Source organism: Eubalaena glacialis, chromosome 17, assembly GCF_028564815.1.
Source record: "Eubalaena glacialis isolate mEubGla1 chromosome 17, mEubGla1.1.hap2.+ XY, whole genome shotgun sequence".
Classification (NCBI taxonomy): domain Eukaryota; kingdom Metazoa; phylum Chordata; class Mammalia; order Artiodactyla; family Balaenidae; genus Eubalaena; species Eubalaena glacialis.
Window position 1 is genome coordinate 69,753,234 of NC_083732.1, and position 18,356 is coordinate 69,771,589.

Below are 18,356 nucleotides of genomic sequence, written 5' to 3' on the forward strand. Positions count from 1 at the left end.
CTAAAAGGATCATACAGCACATCCCAGAGTGTAACCACCGCTCAGATCCACAGACTTCTCTCTGCCCTGAATCCCAGGAAAGTTCCCTTTCTCTCTTGGAACTCTAAAGACTATTTCTTTCCACCTCTTCAGTGGGTTTAGGTTTTCACAAAAGACAGGAAATCCATTAATTTCAGACTACTTCTGCTCCCCACACCCACTCTGCAAAAAGCCCCAAAGCCCAAAAAACACTTTAAAAGGGGATGCCTTCCTTGCTGGGAAGTGGACAGAAAAATGGAGGGAAAATGGATCAATTTGTATTTCAGCAAGGCTTCCTGCCATAATTCTTCTGCCAATGCTGAGAAGAGTTATTGTCATCGTTTTATAGATGAGAAACATTAGACGTAAAGTTGCCCGAAGCCGTATACCTGCAAATCTCCAGCATTTATCCCACTGCCTAATACGGCCTTGTCTTCTCTCCTCTGCCCTGAAATGCTGGCATCCTTCCTCTATCTTGGTTTTTCTCACTCTGTATACCTCACAAGGGTAGTGGGGCCCACACATATTGTATTAACTGACACCTACATACCAGGTGTGCAGATTTTTCCTTATCTTGAAGTCTCCTACTTCTCTTGCTTCCTGGTCACCTTCGCCAAGATGACTTGTTCACACTTCCATTTCAGCCCTAATAAATGAATGACAATTTATCGTCTCCTTGTTACTCCAGCATCTTTCCACCTGTTCCTTTTCCTAGAATTTTTGGGTAATGGCCCCATCATTTCCCCAACTGCCCAAATTAAAAGCCTCTGAATTATGCTTATTATCCCTCTTTCTGTTTATTGAACCTCCTATTTATCTGTCAAATTTTTCCCTGCTTTCCATCCCCAAAACTGTTGAAACTGTCTGGGCCTTCATCCATATACCCAGCAACAATAAGACTCTTTACTGGATGCCTACCCAAATTATGCTATGCATTGAAGGAAGATGGAGCTTCCTAAGTCACAATCTTGAGTGTATTGGTCTTCATAGTAAACAAGTTCCATCAGGATGAAGCCTAAATACTTTCAGCAAGCTCCTTTGTTACTTGAACTCAGCCTTACCAGTCTAACTTTTAGTCTCCACACCCCAGTTCCAAAGCCAGCACGAGCATATGCTCCACGAAACTAATTTCCATTCCCTGACAGTGTTACGATCGATCTTTCAGAATTCCTACTTTTGCAAACGTTTGCTAGAACTGCCTTCTTTCATGTTCTCCCTGAAAGACGTTTACTAATTCTTCAGATGTCTTACTGCTTGAACGTCATCACTTCTCAATGTCTTTTCTGATCTGCTCCTCCCCTCTTCCTACCTGAAAGGCATTTTGGCATGCAGGAATAGCATGGCTCTTGGAGTGAGAGAGGGATTCAAACACTGCCTTTCTCCTCTTTACCTATGTGGCCATGGACAACTCGTTTTTCAACAGTTAGCCTAACCTTTCTCAGCTATAACATGTGGGGTTTTGTACGTACCTCAGGGCTGTTAATAGCAGTGAAAAACATAACATAGGTAAGATCACTAGCTCAGAGTCTGGCATATCGTAGGTGCTTAATAAATGCTACTTTCCACATCAAGGTAGAGTGATTCTTCCTTTCTGTTCTCACTAAATGTATGTTGCATTGTAACTATATTTTAACATATATATGATCCACTATACTGTAAGACTTTTAAAGTTAAAACTATTTCTCATGCATTTTTGTATAAAGAACATTGCCAAGGGTTTCAAATGTTCAGCTGAACATTAATCAGCACCTGAGTTTCCACTGAAAGGCAGGAAAAGAACCACCTGAAGGAATTAGAGGGAGCAGAGTCCAGGGGGAATTAGAGGGAACAGGGATTGGAGTTTTGCCTGTTCCCAGGAACCAGAGTGCAAAATTTCATAGGACAGGGACACAATTTCCACTTTCATATTCCAGCCAAAACTGGACATCCCTGCCAGGAATGGGGGCAAGAGGGATCAAGGACATGCGCTTCCTAGAAGTGCAGCCCAAACAGGAACTACTGCCACTCTTGGCTGAGCCTCTAGCAGTGCTCTGTTTACCCCAGCCTACAAACTCGAACAGCTAAATCTTGTTCCTCACCATCCCATACAATCCCTCTCCTCCTGGGAGAATTCCCGTTGCTTTTACCACTTCCCACCCGCAGGGCAGCCCCGTCCTGACTCAGCAAAGAGATAGGGAGAGACGGCTGAAGTCAGAGGAACACAAACAGGAGGGATCAAGACCTCATCCACAGCCACCCTCTCCCCAGCCACCGCAAGGAATAATGGGCACTGGAATCTGGGGCAAACCCAATTTACACCAAACACTGCTTTTGCTTAGATTTCTTTTTTTAAGTCAACACTCCTAAACACAATTCAGAATGTTTTTACCCTTGAGAAACTATGTGGCTGCTTTCTTGGTTTACTCTATTTACAATGAGCTCGTGTTAGAGAGTCACTTTCTGAATCCATCCACTAGAACAGGACCACCATGCTAGCAAGCAGTTGGCAACTTGCTCAATGAAAGCATGAATGGACCAAGGTCTCAATAAAAAAAACAAACAAACAAAAAAACACCCCAACTTAAAATAGCCTCCCAGACCTCATTTTAATAGGGTTCCTGTCCATTCAGAGACTTTCACGAATAACCCCACAATTAATGACATGTGTTTATCGGCAAAACCACTCACTTGAAATATACAGTGGTCGGTATGGAGTTTATTTATGAGAAGGAAAGACTTGACCTAAGGATTAAAAATAGAGTAACAGTACTCAACTAAATTTGCAACTGCTTTCCCCAAAAGCCTCAGGTATAACCTATTTTTAGAAGAGTTCAATCTGAGGTGATGTGCAAATCTAGCTAAGCAAGGAGCTTGCAAATATTTTTAAAAAGTAGAATTAACACTTCTCTCTTGTAATGCTATTTTTGGGAGTATTAGTGCAGAATTACTGCACGTAATAGGTGTACCCTCTCATATCAGATGTATTTTATGTGGAATTACATTTAGAGCATACTATGTAATTATTACATATCCATGCCAATACACTGAAATCTTAGATTGAGTGTTGTCATACCTTGGCTTGAAACTTCTCAATTATTTTCCTTTGCACTTAGAATAGAATCCTCAACCTAGAGTCTGTCATACAGAGTGAAGTAAGTCAGAAAGAGAAAAACAAATACCATATGCTAACACATATATATAGAATCTAAGGAAAAAAAAAAAATGTCATGAAGAACCTAGGGGTAAGACGGGAATAAAGACACAGACCTACTAGAGAATGGACTTGAGGATATGGGGAGGGGAAAGGGTAAGCTGTGACAAAGTGAGAGAGTGGCATGGACATATATACACTACCAAACGTAAAATAGATAGCTAGTGGGAAGCAGCCACATAGCACAGGGAGATCAGCTTGGTGGTTTGTGACCACGTAGAGGGGTGGGATAGGGAGGGTGGGAGGGAGGGAGACGCAAGAGGGAAGAGATATGGGAACATATGTATATGTATAACTGATTCACTTTGTTATAAAGCAGAAACTAACACACCATTGTAAAGCAATTATACTCCAATAAAGATATTTTAAAAAATAAAATAAAATAAAATAAAATAAAAAAAGAATACAGTCCTCAGCAGGGCCCATAAGGATCTGCTGACCTATTCCCAACCAACCCCACCTTTGTGTTTGGGCACATGTATTTTCTTTCTGACCCTCACGCATCCCAAGATTTTTCCCCACCCCTAGTCCTTGGCCCTGCTCTTCCTTCTCATCCTTGTTCTTGAGGCCAATTCTTCTCATCCCTCAAGTGTTGGCTGTAGTGTCATCGAAGGCTCTTCTCTTTCCACCCGCTGTCCCTCAGCACCTGTTATTCTCTCACAGCACACATCACAACTAAACCCTGGGGTTTTTTAAGGGGTCTCATTCTCCCACTAAAGTGCAAGTTCTGCGACAGCAGGAGCCATGTTTATCTTATTTAGTTCTAACCTCAACAGCAAGTATAGGTACTGGCATGCAGTAGATGGTCAATCAATCATTACTGAATATTAAATAAATGATGAGTGATATCCCAATTCACTTCTACCATACTTTTGTTACCAAGCCAGGTTTGTTTTGCCTGACGTGCAGCGGACCACAACACTGAGACCCTGGGTTTTGCAGCAGAGAGAGAGGATTTATTTGAAAGGCAGCCAAGTGAGGGGGCATCTCAGATCCGCCTCCCAGAAGGCATCTCAGATCCGCCTCCCAGAAGGCAAGGAGCTCGGGGTATTCATGGGATTAAAAAATAAAGAAGCAGGGCGGTCTGAGGCTTGGGGGGCACAAGGATTTTGGGGAAAGGTGACTGGAAGAAGGTGCAGTAGTCAGTCATCATTCTGTGCAGGGGTAACTAAGCCACAGGCCTCTGCACGTTAAAAAATGGAGGCGCTTAGCACGATCTGAAGGTGGAGTTTTTGGCCCTGTGATGTCAGAAGGTCACCGAGAGTGGACACTCGCGCGTGCCCAGTTGGAGGGTTGGTGGTCCTATCCAGTCTTAACCAGCTCAGCTCAAACTAGACAAAGCTGACTCCAAGTTCCTGGAAAACAACTTGGGCAAGCGTCTTATTGTTTAGGCTACATGCCGCTTGGAGGACACGCAAATATTTTTGATTCATGAAGGCAGGTGAAATGAATTTGACTAATGATTGCCCACGCTTTCACTTTCACACTACCTACCCCAAACTACAAAGCCCAATTCAGGCCTTCTCCATTCCCAGCTTCATGCTTCCTCTTTCCAGAAAATCTTCCCTGAGCTCCTCACTTTTCAATATTTACAGACAAAGCATATGAAGTGCCGGAGACGTGCCTGGACTATAGCAGCTGCTGGATAAATACAGATGTCAACAGTATTACCATGTTCACTTCTTCCAGTGTATTCCTGTAGCTGTGTTTCCCAAACATCGGTTTTTCTCATACCACCTTCATGATTTTTCGCATATCCCCACTACCACCTGTCCTACTTTTGTTACTGTGTATGTTTTATTTAACACAATGTCTTCCCTCTCTTTTTTTAAATAAAATTGTTTATTTATTTATTTATTTTTGGCTGTGTTGGGTCTTCGTTGCTGCGCACGGGCTTTTCTCTAGTTGCAGCGAGCAGGGGCTACTCTTCGTTGCCATGTGCAGGCTTCTCATTGCGTGTGGCTTCTCTTGTTGAGGAGCATGGGCTCTAGGCACACGGGTTTCAGTAGTCGTGGCACACGGGCTCAGTAGTTGTGGCTTGTGGGCTCTAGAGCGCAGGCTCAGTAGTTGTGGCGCACGGGCTTAGTTGCTCCACGGCATGTGGGATCTTCCCAGACCAGGGCTCAAACCTGTGTCCCCTGCATTGGCAGGCGGATTCTCAACCACTGTGTCACCAGGGAAGTCCCCACAATGTCTTCCTTCTTAAGCAGATTTACTTTTCTTTTTTAAAAATTTTATTTATTTATTTATTTATTTTTGGCTGTGTTGGGCCTTCATTTCTGCGCGAGGGCTTTTTCTAGTTGCGGCGAGCGGGGGCCACTCTTCATCGCGGTGCGCGGGCCTCTCACTGTCGCGGCCTCTCTTGTTGCGGAGCACAAGCTCCAGACGCGCAGGCTCAGTAGTTGTGGCTCACGGGCTTAGTTGCTCCGCGGCATGTGGGATCTCACCAGACCAGGGCTCGAACCTGTGTCCCCTGCATTGGCAGGCAGATTCTCAACCACTGCGCCACCAGGGAAGCCCAGCAGATTTACTTTTAAAGGAGAATTTATAGAAATTAAAAACCCATTTCACTGACCATAAAAGGTGGCTACTGTAAAAATTAACATGATGAAGAAAACCATGCTGATCTTTTTTTTTTTTAATGGGAGATTACTAACTGTTAGAGACATGGCAGTACTAAGATGCACCTTTCTCCCTGACACAATCAGAAGGACTGAAAATCTCTGAATGATACCTCGCTTTGTGCTTCATTATTACTTAAAGCCACAACTGGGTCCATCAAAAATCACCCCACCTATCATTCAGACCCTTCTGTCATATTGCATGATTACTAACACTTTTCACTTGGCATTTATTATTCTCAACTTTGATTGGTTAATTACACATTTATGTCTATATTTCATCCCAGTGTCTTATTTCTCTTTATATCCTCCCTGGTTCTTACGCTGATACTTATACAGAATATAGCCTTAATATAGTCTCTCTTGAGTCTAATAAAAGCTTTGAAACAACTTGATCAAAAGAACCTGTTCTTCCAAACTTCAAAATATTTTTAAAATAGATAGGTAAGAGAGGATATTCAGGAGTTCTTCTGGTTCCTCTTTTCCTCTGCCCTTCTGATTTCCCATAGATATGTACCTCATCTATCTCATCCAGGCCACCACAGTTGAATATTAAGGATGTCCCTTTTTCTATGTGAACTACATCCAACTAGGAAGAGGGTCCAATACAAGAAATGTATACATTTTATGCATGAAATATACCAGAAGCAAACACTCTAATTTATGTGAAATAAAGACCAAATAAAACCAGAAAAAAACTGAATGTGTGATTTATTATATTTAAGATTGGTCTATAAGGCTTAAATATGTCTGTCATAATTAACAGTAAGTGAATGCAACTTTACAAAATCAGTATTTCAATACAGTACAGGACTAAATGTGGCAACTGTGCATTGAAAAATTGGTATTTCCTCAATGCAAATATCAAATGTGCAGCACCATTTAGAAGCTTCCACTAAAAATGCAAGCTGCAGTAATTATTACAAGCTCTACTCAGAACACAAGACTACCTATATCAAGCGTTAGGGGAAAACAGTGGAGTCATTCAGGCGTAATATGTCAGATTTGGTACAGGATTAAAATACTAACATTTTTTTTAATGTCCTGGTTTCAAATTAATAAATACAAAAATGATATAAAAATATACACCAGTTGATAAGACTGCACCGCAGAGGATCAGAAAGTTAAATCTCGCTCTCATATGTATGCAGGTATGTCTTTAGTGTCAGAATTTCTGGATAGCTGCGGCTGGTCTTGCGGAAGAAATCCAGACTGGTAAGATGTTCAATGTCCCGCACCCGAGCCGTGTGCATCTTTATAAGCTCTTCTACCCATTTCGACTCATCCTCTGAGCTCTGCAACGGAAAGGGAGTACAGAGTCAGAATTTTCCAAAGGAGTTTCTCTACACGGTCCATTTGCTCCAAGTCCACAAATGACCTCTACATACTCCTGCACCCAAAGCCAAGGCGTGTTATTCCTTCCTGGCCTCCCCGCCTCTCTCCCACAGTGCTGCTGGCAATGGGCCACAAATACTGGCCCTTGGCTGTGAACATTTTCAACAGCAACTAGCTGTACCAAATAAACGAGATGTGTGGTGCGAAACGGCATTTGATGCAATACGTTCTCCTAACATAAATCAAAATTGGGAAAACCAAAGGCCCTGGAGAATTCAGTGATTCGTTTCTTTCCCCTGCTGTCAAATTGCAATGAGAAGTACAGAGCATGAGGAATTAGGAATGCTCCTCTGCCTCCCAAGGAAAGGAAAGAGCTTGTGCCCATTGCACAAAATGATGTGTGTGCATTTCTAGTCCTTCAGAAGAATGTGCTAGATCAACGACATCATCTATTAGATGGCAGTGAATTGATAGTTGAATGAGTTCGACTCTAAGCAGCTCAGTTGATACACCTGGCACTTTGGGGCCCAAGAGGCCTGAGTTGGAATCACAACTCTTCCACTTCCTGGCTGTGAGACCTTGCTGAAGCTGCTTGACCTCTCTAGGCCTCAGTTTCTTCATTGGTTCACAAGAATAATAATGCTTACTTCAGCTCCCTGGGAAGGAGGAAGGAGAGGAAGGAAGAAGGGGAAAAAAAAGAGTAAAGTAAGGAAACAACATCATGGGTTTTCCCATGATGGGAAGGAAGGAAATCTCTTTCTGTCTTAACTACTTGCCAAAAATTGCCTCACTGGCACAAATTCGAGATGAAAGACATTTAAATGTCCCACACTAAACAATTTATTTCACATCTAAGTAGAAACAAAAAGGCAGTGCAGATAAAGCAGTCCTTTACATTTAAAAAATACCTTCTTTCACTTTTGAGGGAACTTGAGAGAAGGAACGAGATCTGAGAACCTTGAGAATATGGAGAAATGTCTATCTTCGTCAGTAGACATGGGGCAGGAGGGTCTTTGCCAATAATTTAATTCCCAAATGCCCCCGGAATTGCAATGGCTTCCAAAAGTCTTTCTACAAGTCGAAGGGTAGCTGTGCGTCCCAGGGCTGAGAAAGTTCAGGCATGCCCTCGCCCAAGTCTTTGACTGCAAGTGGTCTCAATGAACTACCCACCAAAGCCCAAGAACCTGCACTGGGTTTTCTCAGAAAGCTCCAACCCACACGGCCCTGGACACGGAGCCCCAGCAGCTTGTGCCAGTGCTAAATATGTACAGAAGGCTGTTGGTTCAGGAAACTGATGCCTGGCCATCCCAGGCAAAATGAAGAAACGGGAAGAAATTGCTTTGCAGGCTGGGGGAAATAAGGATTTTAACCCTCCACGCCCCACCCTCCTAACCCAAGCTAACCAAGATCTCTGCGAGTCATAGGAAAGAACAGGCCTAAATATAACTCTACCCACAACGGTACTGACCAATCCTCAGTGTGACCATATAATTAACGAAGTAGGAGGTCTCCAAATGGGTCGGGACCCCCTCAGAGTAAGCAGAGTAAGCATGAAGTGATATTTTCGGGAGAATTTTCATATTCAACTCATTTATTTGATTTTTCAATGGTCAGTAAGTCTAATGTTTCCTTTGTAAATGCAGTCATTTGAGTGAGTGGACATGAAGTAAAAAGGTTTTTCCTAATTTAAATAATGGCTAGCTGGGATTATACGAATTTGGGGGAAAATCTGTCTTTTGCCATTTCTTTCCTTGGGAAGTGATTTGCCAATTTCATTTGAGAGGCATTCTCCTCTGGTTCTCACAGGCTAAAATCCAGCCTCCAATTAGTCAAAATACTGGGCTATGTTACACATGAAGAAAATGACTTCTGCCTCTTGCTAGCTAGCAATCCACAGAAGTATTTGCTGCAGGAGACGCTAGTACAAAATGCAAACTAATAAAAGTCGAATAAAAGTTCATGTGCACCAAGAGAGGAAAAGAAAAACTTTAAAAATAAATTTAAAAAATAAATAACTTTACACATTAATGCAAACGAAAGCACAGTCCAGGAACTTGCTTGGTGTTTTTCTTGCTATGGACATTTATCCTTCACCTGCCTTTTCTCCCTGACTTCCTCCCAAGTGAGTTTGTGAATTCAAGTCCCAGAAGTCTTAAGGTGGACTTTAAGGCAAGGACAGGTGTCTACGTAGGCAGGGGGTTCTTCAATAAGAGGCATGCTGGCCTTGAACTCTATAAGAAATACCTCTAAGCTCTGTGCAGAGAGGAAGATGTATGAGGACATCAGTGGATTTCATTTGTCAGATGTAACATCGGGGTGAATAAAGAACTGCCTCTGAGCTGAGGTCAGAACAACGTTTTTCAAACTCCTGCACCACCAAATTCCCCTAATGACAGGGAAACGTGAACATACATCCCCCAGGAATTGAGGTGTCTCTTAAATGGCCTACTTTAAGTCTGAAATGTCTTTGTAGTCTCTGCCTTATCTTAACCATGTATGGCAATTTTGAATTTAACTCCATAAAATATGTGTTTACTTTTTTGCAAAAATTTTACCTCCCCACAACAAGATTTTACTAAAACTGAAGTTCAAGAAAGTACATCATGCTATCCAGAGGCATTACATCCCTCTGGTACACCATTACCTAGTCTCGTGGGCTGCGAACAATCAAAATTGAGAAAGTCAAGCCAATAAATTGAGGACAGCTTCTCTCTCACTTGAAGTTCCCTCGCTTCTCCACCTCTCATCCAATTATTTCTAAGATCTTATTTATCCTTCCAGTACGATATTGCTGCCTTCCACCTTCCTTTAGAAATTTCCAAGACCACACCCAGTTCAAGTTCTGTTCCCTCAATCCTGGGAATCTTGCCCAAAACCTTTGAGGACCATGCTTGATCCCCTCCAATTCAAATTTATCTCCCCAAAACAGAGTCTACAATGTTGCTCTTATGCCTAAACATTTTCTGTGGTTATCTAATGTCTGTGCGATGAGAAAAAAGTCTTAAGGCCCCAAGCTTCCACTATAGAAATCTAATAAATTTGAAAAAGGATGGGCTTTTGGAATCAGAGGCCTTGAATCTAAAGTTCTACTTTTCTACTAACCAGTGAGCATGTTACATACTTGTTCTTCATGAGCTACAGGTTTCTCAAGAGTTAATAAAAGGGGAGGGGGAGGAGCTCATATATACCTGCCTAATAGGGTAATGAGATGATTAGAAGCAATGAATGAGAGGACCTGCACAGTACTTGGATAGTAACATGGACTCAATCAATGGTAACTACTACTACTATGGCCGCTATGACTACTACCACGACTACTTTTATTTTAAATCTGATTCCATGCAAACTTTAAAACCTTATCTCCCACTATGATCCTCATTTCCAATATTCTAGCCAACTTAATTAGCTTTTTCAGCCATATTTCAATGGCTTTCAATTTTTTGTCTGCATCTGTTATTTTGTTTTGGATGGTCATAGCTTCAATCTTCACCTGTAATTGAAGCCATAGCCCCAAAGCTGCCTTGTCCACAAAGCTGAAAACCTCTGTTGAAGCTATTCTTAAGGGTCTTTGCCTTTTAGTGAAGCAATTTCTGTGCTTGTTTCATTTACTTTCCCCCTTGAAGGCTGCCTGGCATGTGACTATGTTAAACACACCATCATTTTTCCCAGGGTACCTTACATAATTAAGGAATTTGAGTACTGCTTTTTGACTAAAAATCTTCCTCTGTAGATTTTATCTCCTATTCTATTATATAAACAAAAGCGTAGAGACTATTACTTCTAAAATCAACCTTGGAGCACAGGATTTCCATCACATTAAAGAAACCTGGAGTAATCATGTGATTTGTCCCTGAGTGCAGCATTAGTACAGAGCCAGGAGCACAGAGCATGGATCCTGTCTGCCTTCCTGAGGCTTTTTCGCCATGCCGTCCTCCTTTCACGATGGAATAAGTGAATCAAGAGTCATCTGTGCTATTTAAGAATGGGGTGACCTGTTACATCTGCCCTCATAACTAGTAGCAAATGAAACTCTGATTTGTAAAGTATATATTCCTGTGTGTGTGTCTTTTTTAAAAAGTTTTTACTAATGAAATTTTCAAACATCCACAAAAGTAGAGCGAATGATATAATGAGCTCCTGAGAACTCTTCCCTCATTTCAGTAATTACCAAAATTGTGTTACTTTTCACTTTTTACAAAATATCCAAGTCTTTTGCAAAATGGAAAACATGTGGGCACTTCTATCACTTGTCAAAATCAAACACAGAAATAGAACAACATTAAATGCACACACATCCCACACACCCCTATGCTGAAAAATAAAAAGCCATTAGAGCACAAAGTTCCCAAGTGTTATGCAAAGTTTCCTTTGGGTCCTTTCTAAAGACCCAATTTGTACACCCATTTGTGTAGTGCAAATGTTTTATGACAAGTATGTCCTAGTTCAAGGGTGGGAATATAAATTAAGACACAAAGATGAATTCTGTCAGCAAATCCTAAAGGACACTGTTCTTGAACTCACATTGCAGCTTTCATCATTGTCCGGTCTGTGAGGAAGGATGAATGAGGAGACGGAGAGGGGGCCGTCACACTTGTCGGCGGGCTGGGTGAAATCCAGGCAGCTGGTGATGATGCTGTAGTAGTGAGTTGGAACAGGAATAGAACTGCCTTCCACGTACCTGAGACAGGAAGGCAAAATCAAACTATAGCCGAGGTAGTAGCTTTCTTTTTTAAATGGTGGCCAGTGAATATTGCCCACGTCACTAAAATTAAATTTCACTCAATGGAGTCATTTTTCACTGACAAGTGTTAACCCACTTCTATATCTTTGAATATCATGTTTTCAATGCCTGGAATCTCCTCTTTCTCTCAGCCTGGTAGAATGAAAAAGATACTCCAGACAAAGAAAACAGCTTGAACCAATTCTCAGAGGCAGGACATAATGCATAGGTCAATGGAGTAGAAATGTAAGTCTGGAAGAGTCAATAAAAGCCAAAGTAAGGGGGGTTCTGAGTGCCAAAGTTGTAGAGTTTGGGCATTATTTTTCAGGCAGTAATGCGCCACTGAAGGTTTCTGTGCTAGGAAGTGCCATTATGAGATCCATGTTTCAGGAAAATAACTTTCATAGACTTGTATAAAATGGACCAGAGGCAGGAAACACAGGAGCTAGGAGAGTGATAGCCCTTCAAGCCACAGTGAGATCCTGAACTTGGTACAGTTGGTACAGAGAATTCATTTACTAAAGAAAATTCTAAGAACTGAGTGCTACTGATGAGTTACAAAAGTATAAAAAAATATTTTGCATAGAGCATAGTATAGAAATTCATAATTCCTTACCTGGTTTTCTATTATCTTAATTTTAATCATTTCAAAATATTGAAATTATGATTGAACTAACAATATAATTTGGGCTGAAAACTATGACAATAATCAGCAATAAAATAAATGTACAAGTAGGATAAAATTTCTCTTATGGATGACTGGAAAGGGGGTAGGATAACACCTATTTTATTAGTTATATATATGAAAAAAATTAGCATTTTATGTCTGTCTATCAATCACAATGAAACCCTCTCATATTTTGTGTTGCTTTCTAATTGTTTCATGCATGTATAAAATTAAACGAAGAGGGCTTCCCTGGTGGCGCAGTGGTTAAGAATCTGCCTGCCAATGCAGGGGACACGGGTTGGAGCCCTGGTCTGGGAAGATCTCACATGCCGCAGAGCAACTAAGCCCATACACCACAACTACTGAGCCTGCGCTCTAGAGCCCGCAAGCCACAACTACTGAGCCCGTGTGCCACAACTACTGAAGCCCGCGTGCCTAGAGCACATGCTCCGCAACAAGAGAAGGCACCACAATGAGAAGCTCTCACACTGAAACGAAGAGTAGCTCCCGCTTGCCACAACTAGAGAAAGCCTGCATGCAGCAACAAAGACCCAACGCAGCCAAAAATAAAATTAAAAAAATTTAAAAAAAGAGTTCTTCAAATATTAGGTATATCAGCTCCTTAAAAAAAAAAATTAAATGATGACCTATTATGAATTTGTTGTATTTATATCTCCTTACTTTCTCCACCAGACAGTAAGTTCCTTATGAACAGAGTATGCCTCATCCTTTTATATCCCTAATAGCACCACAGAGAGGGATAGAAATGAGATTTGACCAAAGTTTATATGTAATTTCCTATTGAAATGTACTGACTCAGAAAACCTAAGGAATTCTAAAAGTCCCCCCCAAATAGTGAACACAAGTGAAAATTATCATCTTCCCACTAAAGAGTTGTTGAAGAATAAAGTTAAAAAATTTCTAATCTTTTGATACATTTTCTTTCATGAAAATGAAAAGTGCATTTATTTACCACAAATCCTAATTCCTTTCCAACCACCAATGCCTCGTTTAATCACAGGTCCAAAAGAACTGAAGAAATCACAAGGAGACTCAAAGAGCAACAGGTTTAAGAGGTATCAGCTCTTCTCTAGTACGTGAATATTTGAAAAATATTCTTGAGATCTTGGAATTTAAAAGCAAACGTTGCGTGGAAATGAAAAGCTTACTGTTTGATTTTGTCTTGTGTGTCATGTAAGCCATCGTAGTCATAGTCAAAAATTGGTCCACTTATCACATTAACTCCATTTCTTTCTGAAGCATATTTCTTCACCAGAACTCTTTGGAAATAATTCCAGACTCCTGTACAAAAACAAAATCAGTTCTCCGTAAACAAAACTCCTTGCTTTGGCCAAATTCTCTCTCGGATGCATTAAACAAGCCAAATGTCACAAGCCAAGAGACAGTAGAGCTGTTGTGATTCTTAAGAGCAATCCATCCTAAAGCATTAGCTGTGGGTGTGTCATTTATGAACCGGCCAAGAGAAAGATATGGAGACAATGGTAGAGGAGTTTAACGTAGCCCAACCAGTCAGGGAAGGATTTGCAGGTGAAGTGGTTACTAGGCTGAGATCTGAAGGACAAGTGGGTGTTTCTGAGGCAAAGAGGTGGAGACAATATTCCAGGCAGAGAGAATAGTATGTGCAACAGGGGAAGTATGGTGTTTGTGGGAAATTGAAAAAAGGCTTTAATCTACTTTCTCTTCTTTCATATGTCATAGATAGGCTAATTCCCAAGTTTATGTCTCTAGCCCTAACCTTTCCAGGCAACTCCAGACATGTTATCCAACCAGCCATCTCATGGTGCATTTGAATACCTAATAATCATATCTAACAAAAAATTACCCAAACAGAATTCTTGATTTTTCTTCCACTCCTGCTCCAAATCTTGGCTTCTCCATCATAGCCAGTGGCACTCGCACTCACCCCGATGTTCAGGTCAAAATCTTAGGATTCATCCCTGACTTCTCTTCTTACTTCGTGTGCATGTGAACAAGTCCTGTTAGTGCTACCTCCAAAATACATCCCAGTCTTCCAAATCTGACCACTCCTCACAATTTTCACTTCATCCACCCTGGTCTAAGTCACTATCCTCTTTGCAATGAACTACCACAAAAGACTACTGGCACCTTGGGAGAAACTCTTCCTTCCCTGTAGCCCGTTCTCTCTAGAGTAGCCAGATGGATCCTTTTACACTATAAATCAGATTGTATCACATTTCCGCAACACCCATCTCTAACACTCCAGATGATTTCTCACCGTAATTAGAATAAAATCCCAACTTTCCACCATGGCCCTTGCCTCCCTCCATGACTTTTCTTCCTATTCATTTCCCCCTCAGGTACATGCCTTTCTTCCTGTCCCCCTACTCGCTAAACTTGTTTCAGAGTAAGATTTTGCATATGCTTTTCCCTTTATCTGGAAAACACGTCCCCTGACTAGGCATGCCTTGTTTCTCCTCCACTATTCATTTCTCACTTTCACGGTCATCCTCTAGAGAAGATTTCCTTGACCTCGCTAGCTCCAATTTACACGATGGTCAATCACAGGGGAAGGAGACGGGCAGAATGGAAAAGGGAAAAGGCAAAAGAAGGGAATAACAGAAGAGGACAGGAAAGGCAAACCAAAGAAGTTGGCTCTAACATGTTAGATTTAACTTACCATGCTCTATTCTACATGGGGGTTTTGAGGTTCAGGCTGTTATCATTTCTTACCTCCCCTTATTAAAAAATGCTTGGGCATTTTTCCCATGGTGCTTCAACTGCTGATTCTCTATTCGAAATGAGAAAGACAGAGCAGCCCACCAGAGCCAAAATACCATGGATAATTATTTGCAATAAAGAAAGGAGGACAGTGGGGAAGAAGTTCAAATGTTAACTTAAGCATAAAAATTGGAGAGGCATAGAGGGAAAGAAATAACAATGAGAACAGTCAAAAGGCCAAACCCGCAGAAATGTGGCATGTGAAAAACACCATTCCCCTAGTGAAGAAGAACAGCGGGCCCTCTGTGAAAGGCTTTTGGCCACACCAGCCTCAGGGTGGTACCGTGTGCTTCCTTTATTGCTGCTTGGTCAAAAAGGCATCAGTAAAGGATAAAGAAATCCAGGAAACCCTGATTTGTGGAAATCCAATGAAGCTGCATTCCATGTAATATTAGGACAAATGGATCTACGTGGGTTTGTGAAACATTTCTCAACTGGGGCTGAGAAGAAACCAGGAAACCTCCTTTTAAAAGCATACTTTAATTTTTCACTCATATGCAAGAGATTCTACCTTTGAATAAGCCTTTATTTACTAGCTTAGGACATCAAATAAACATTTTTTTTTTCTCTAAACCGTGTTGGCCATTTCACCAGTGTCAAGTTGAGGAGGCCCAGCCCTGTAGATGACATTCCACCATCTCGTGTCCTATTTTGAGACTTTATTTCAGCCCTGAGAGTCATGTAACACAGCCCAATACTCCTTTAGAAAGTGGAGTTATGTAGAAGTGTTTCCTTTTCCTACCTTTCCTATAAGCATATATGTCTGCTCACTGTAAATAAACTAAAGGGAGGTCAAAGCTACTCTATAATGCTTTCTCTGTCTTTGAATACATGGATGGTTGGATGGATGGAGGGATGCATGGATGGATGGAAGATGGATGGATGGGCAAATGAATGAATTCTTTGTTAGCAGAAATAGAAAATGGATTGTTTTTGTCATTGGACAGTTAAGTTACAAATCCATATAAGCCATAGAAGTCATGCAATCAAATCTCATAATTTTATAAATGAGAGGCTAAATGGCATTTCTATGATCACATAGCCAGTGTTCACACTCCAGAGACCAGAACTCAGTTTTGGGGCTGGGGCTCACTGTGCCTATACCATTCATTTCATCACTATCATCCACAAATATTTATGTCATATACAAAGAAATTATGAGTGTATATAATTTGCACAGCCCTAAAACCAACTGAACTTAATTCTCTGATGATTCAGAAGACCTTTTAAGCTCTTGCTGGTTTTCAGGGTCAATATTCAGAATACATCACCATCCCCCTAAAGGAAGAAGGTGTTAGTGGCTTTTACTGTAACATTCTATAAATAAATACAGATGTTGTTAAATGTCAGGTAGCCTCCAAAATACAGAGAAGACTCTTTTAAACCACTGAGCATTGAAATAGGGAGAACACCGGATTAGAAGGAAAGCACAAACTTGGTTTAGCTCAGCTTCTGCCATTCATGACCTGGGTCACTTCTTGTGACTTCAATTTCTAAATTATAAACAAGGGATAAAAAAACCTGCCAAGCTCCCTCACAGATTCATATTTTGGTTTAGCAGTAGAGAATTTACCTTAAAGTTCTTCAAAAATTATAAAGGCTAAACACATGAAAGGTATTATTATTATTAAAATGAATAGAGAGGTAGGAAAGGTAAGTGGTAAATTTAGAAACATTTCTTTCCACAAATAATAGTCTACTAGGTAAATATTAGACTTACGTTTGAAAGCAGGATACATTGGAACCATATTGGTTACAAGGAATGCATCATATTTAGCTTCTGGTAAAGAGCTCAGATCTAAACATTGGGAAAACAAATAGTGCCCATTACATAATAAAATCGACATCAATTAAAAAAAAGGAATCTTCTAAAATGGTCCAAACAGCATGAAATGCATGGATCTACTCTTTTATTCCTACTTATCCCATTCTTTATACATCATTTCCTACTTCCCTTCCCACTCAATCTCTTTTCTTCACTCTATAGTTCTCCTTAAAAAAATTTTTATGATTCTTTTTCTTCCTACTTAGTCTTGGGTCTACTAAGTATTTTATAAAAGAATTCCTTGATTTTACTAGCATAATTTGGACTTTTTAAAAAATGTCATCAAGGTAATGAGAGAGAATTAAAGGGCTTCATGTATTCTTAAGAGATCACCTCTATAGTATTATTTAAAAGATTTATGTCAATAATTTCCTATTTCACTTTCAGATGCTCATTTAATGATGTCAGGTGACACACAGAATATTCCCTTGCATTTTAGAATTCCCCGGGAATAGGATTTTTGAAAGCTGGTCTCTTTTCTGGCTGCTTTTGGAAGGCTCCCAGAGAAGTTCATCTCCTCAATCTCTTGAGCGCCCCTCTGGTTTTTAGGTTTTTTAGAAAACCTAAAAACCACTGAAATCCTAAATACCAAGTTGCACACGCCAGACTCCACAAAATAACATCCCTCTAGAATGGTCAGATCCTGCTATTCTGTAACTTACAAGGAGGAAAGAGGAATCCATAGGACATCTGTTTATCATTTTTGTAGGCCAAACAGCTCTGACTGAAACTCGGAGAAACACGGACATCAGGCCGGACGCAATTGGTCAGGTGTTCAGGGATGCCAGAGACCTCAGCCTGTATGGTAGTCACAGGTAGTCAGCAATGCCATGGCAGAGACAACACCAAACCAACAGGGAAATACTGAAGCCAGATTGTTTGGTTCCAAACAGCCAGAATCAAAACCCCATTAGCTTTCACTATAGCTCATATTCTGATATTGACTCTTTTTTTTTTTTTTTAAGGACCTCAGTTTTAAATGCACTAAGCTAGTAATTTTTTAACTCTTATTTTTTTAGTAGCAGGACTCTCTTATCAGTCTTGGGTAAAACAATAATACGTAAGGCAGAAATCTCACTGTTGATATAATGAATGAGATTCCACAGAAGACAGCTTAAAAAATAATATTCTGAGAAATAATATAGACATATCTCCTATTTTAAAAAAAAGACTATATATGTATTGTATGTGCCTGAGTACAAATTAATAAGAAGCTGTGT

At 40.6% G+C, this 18,356-nt stretch overlaps 1 protein-coding gene across 7 annotated transcripts in view; it reads right to left on the reverse strand.

Moving 5' to 3' along the window:
- Positions 1-6,574: 6,574 nt before the first annotated feature.
- The window catches only part of ENPP2 (ectonucleotide pyrophosphatase/phosphodiesterase 2), a 104,926-nt gene continuing 93,144 nt past the window's right edge, over positions 6,575-18,356 (reverse strand). For all 7 annotated transcript variants that reach the window (XM_061172128.1, XM_061172132.1, XM_061172131.1 and 4 more), the window contains 5 exons: positions 17,799-17,934; positions 17,032-17,109; positions 13,721-13,853; positions 11,686-11,842; positions 6,575-7,124 (listed from right to left, as the gene is read on the reverse strand). In XM_061172128.1, the coding sequence (XP_061028111.1) occupies positions 6,954-7,124; positions 11,686-11,842; positions 13,721-13,853; positions 17,032-17,109; positions 17,799-17,934 (675 nt within the window). In that variant the 3' untranslated portion in view covers positions 6,575-6,953. The remainder of the gene's footprint in view (positions 7,125-11,685; positions 11,843-13,720; positions 13,854-17,031; positions 17,110-17,798; positions 17,935-18,356) is intronic.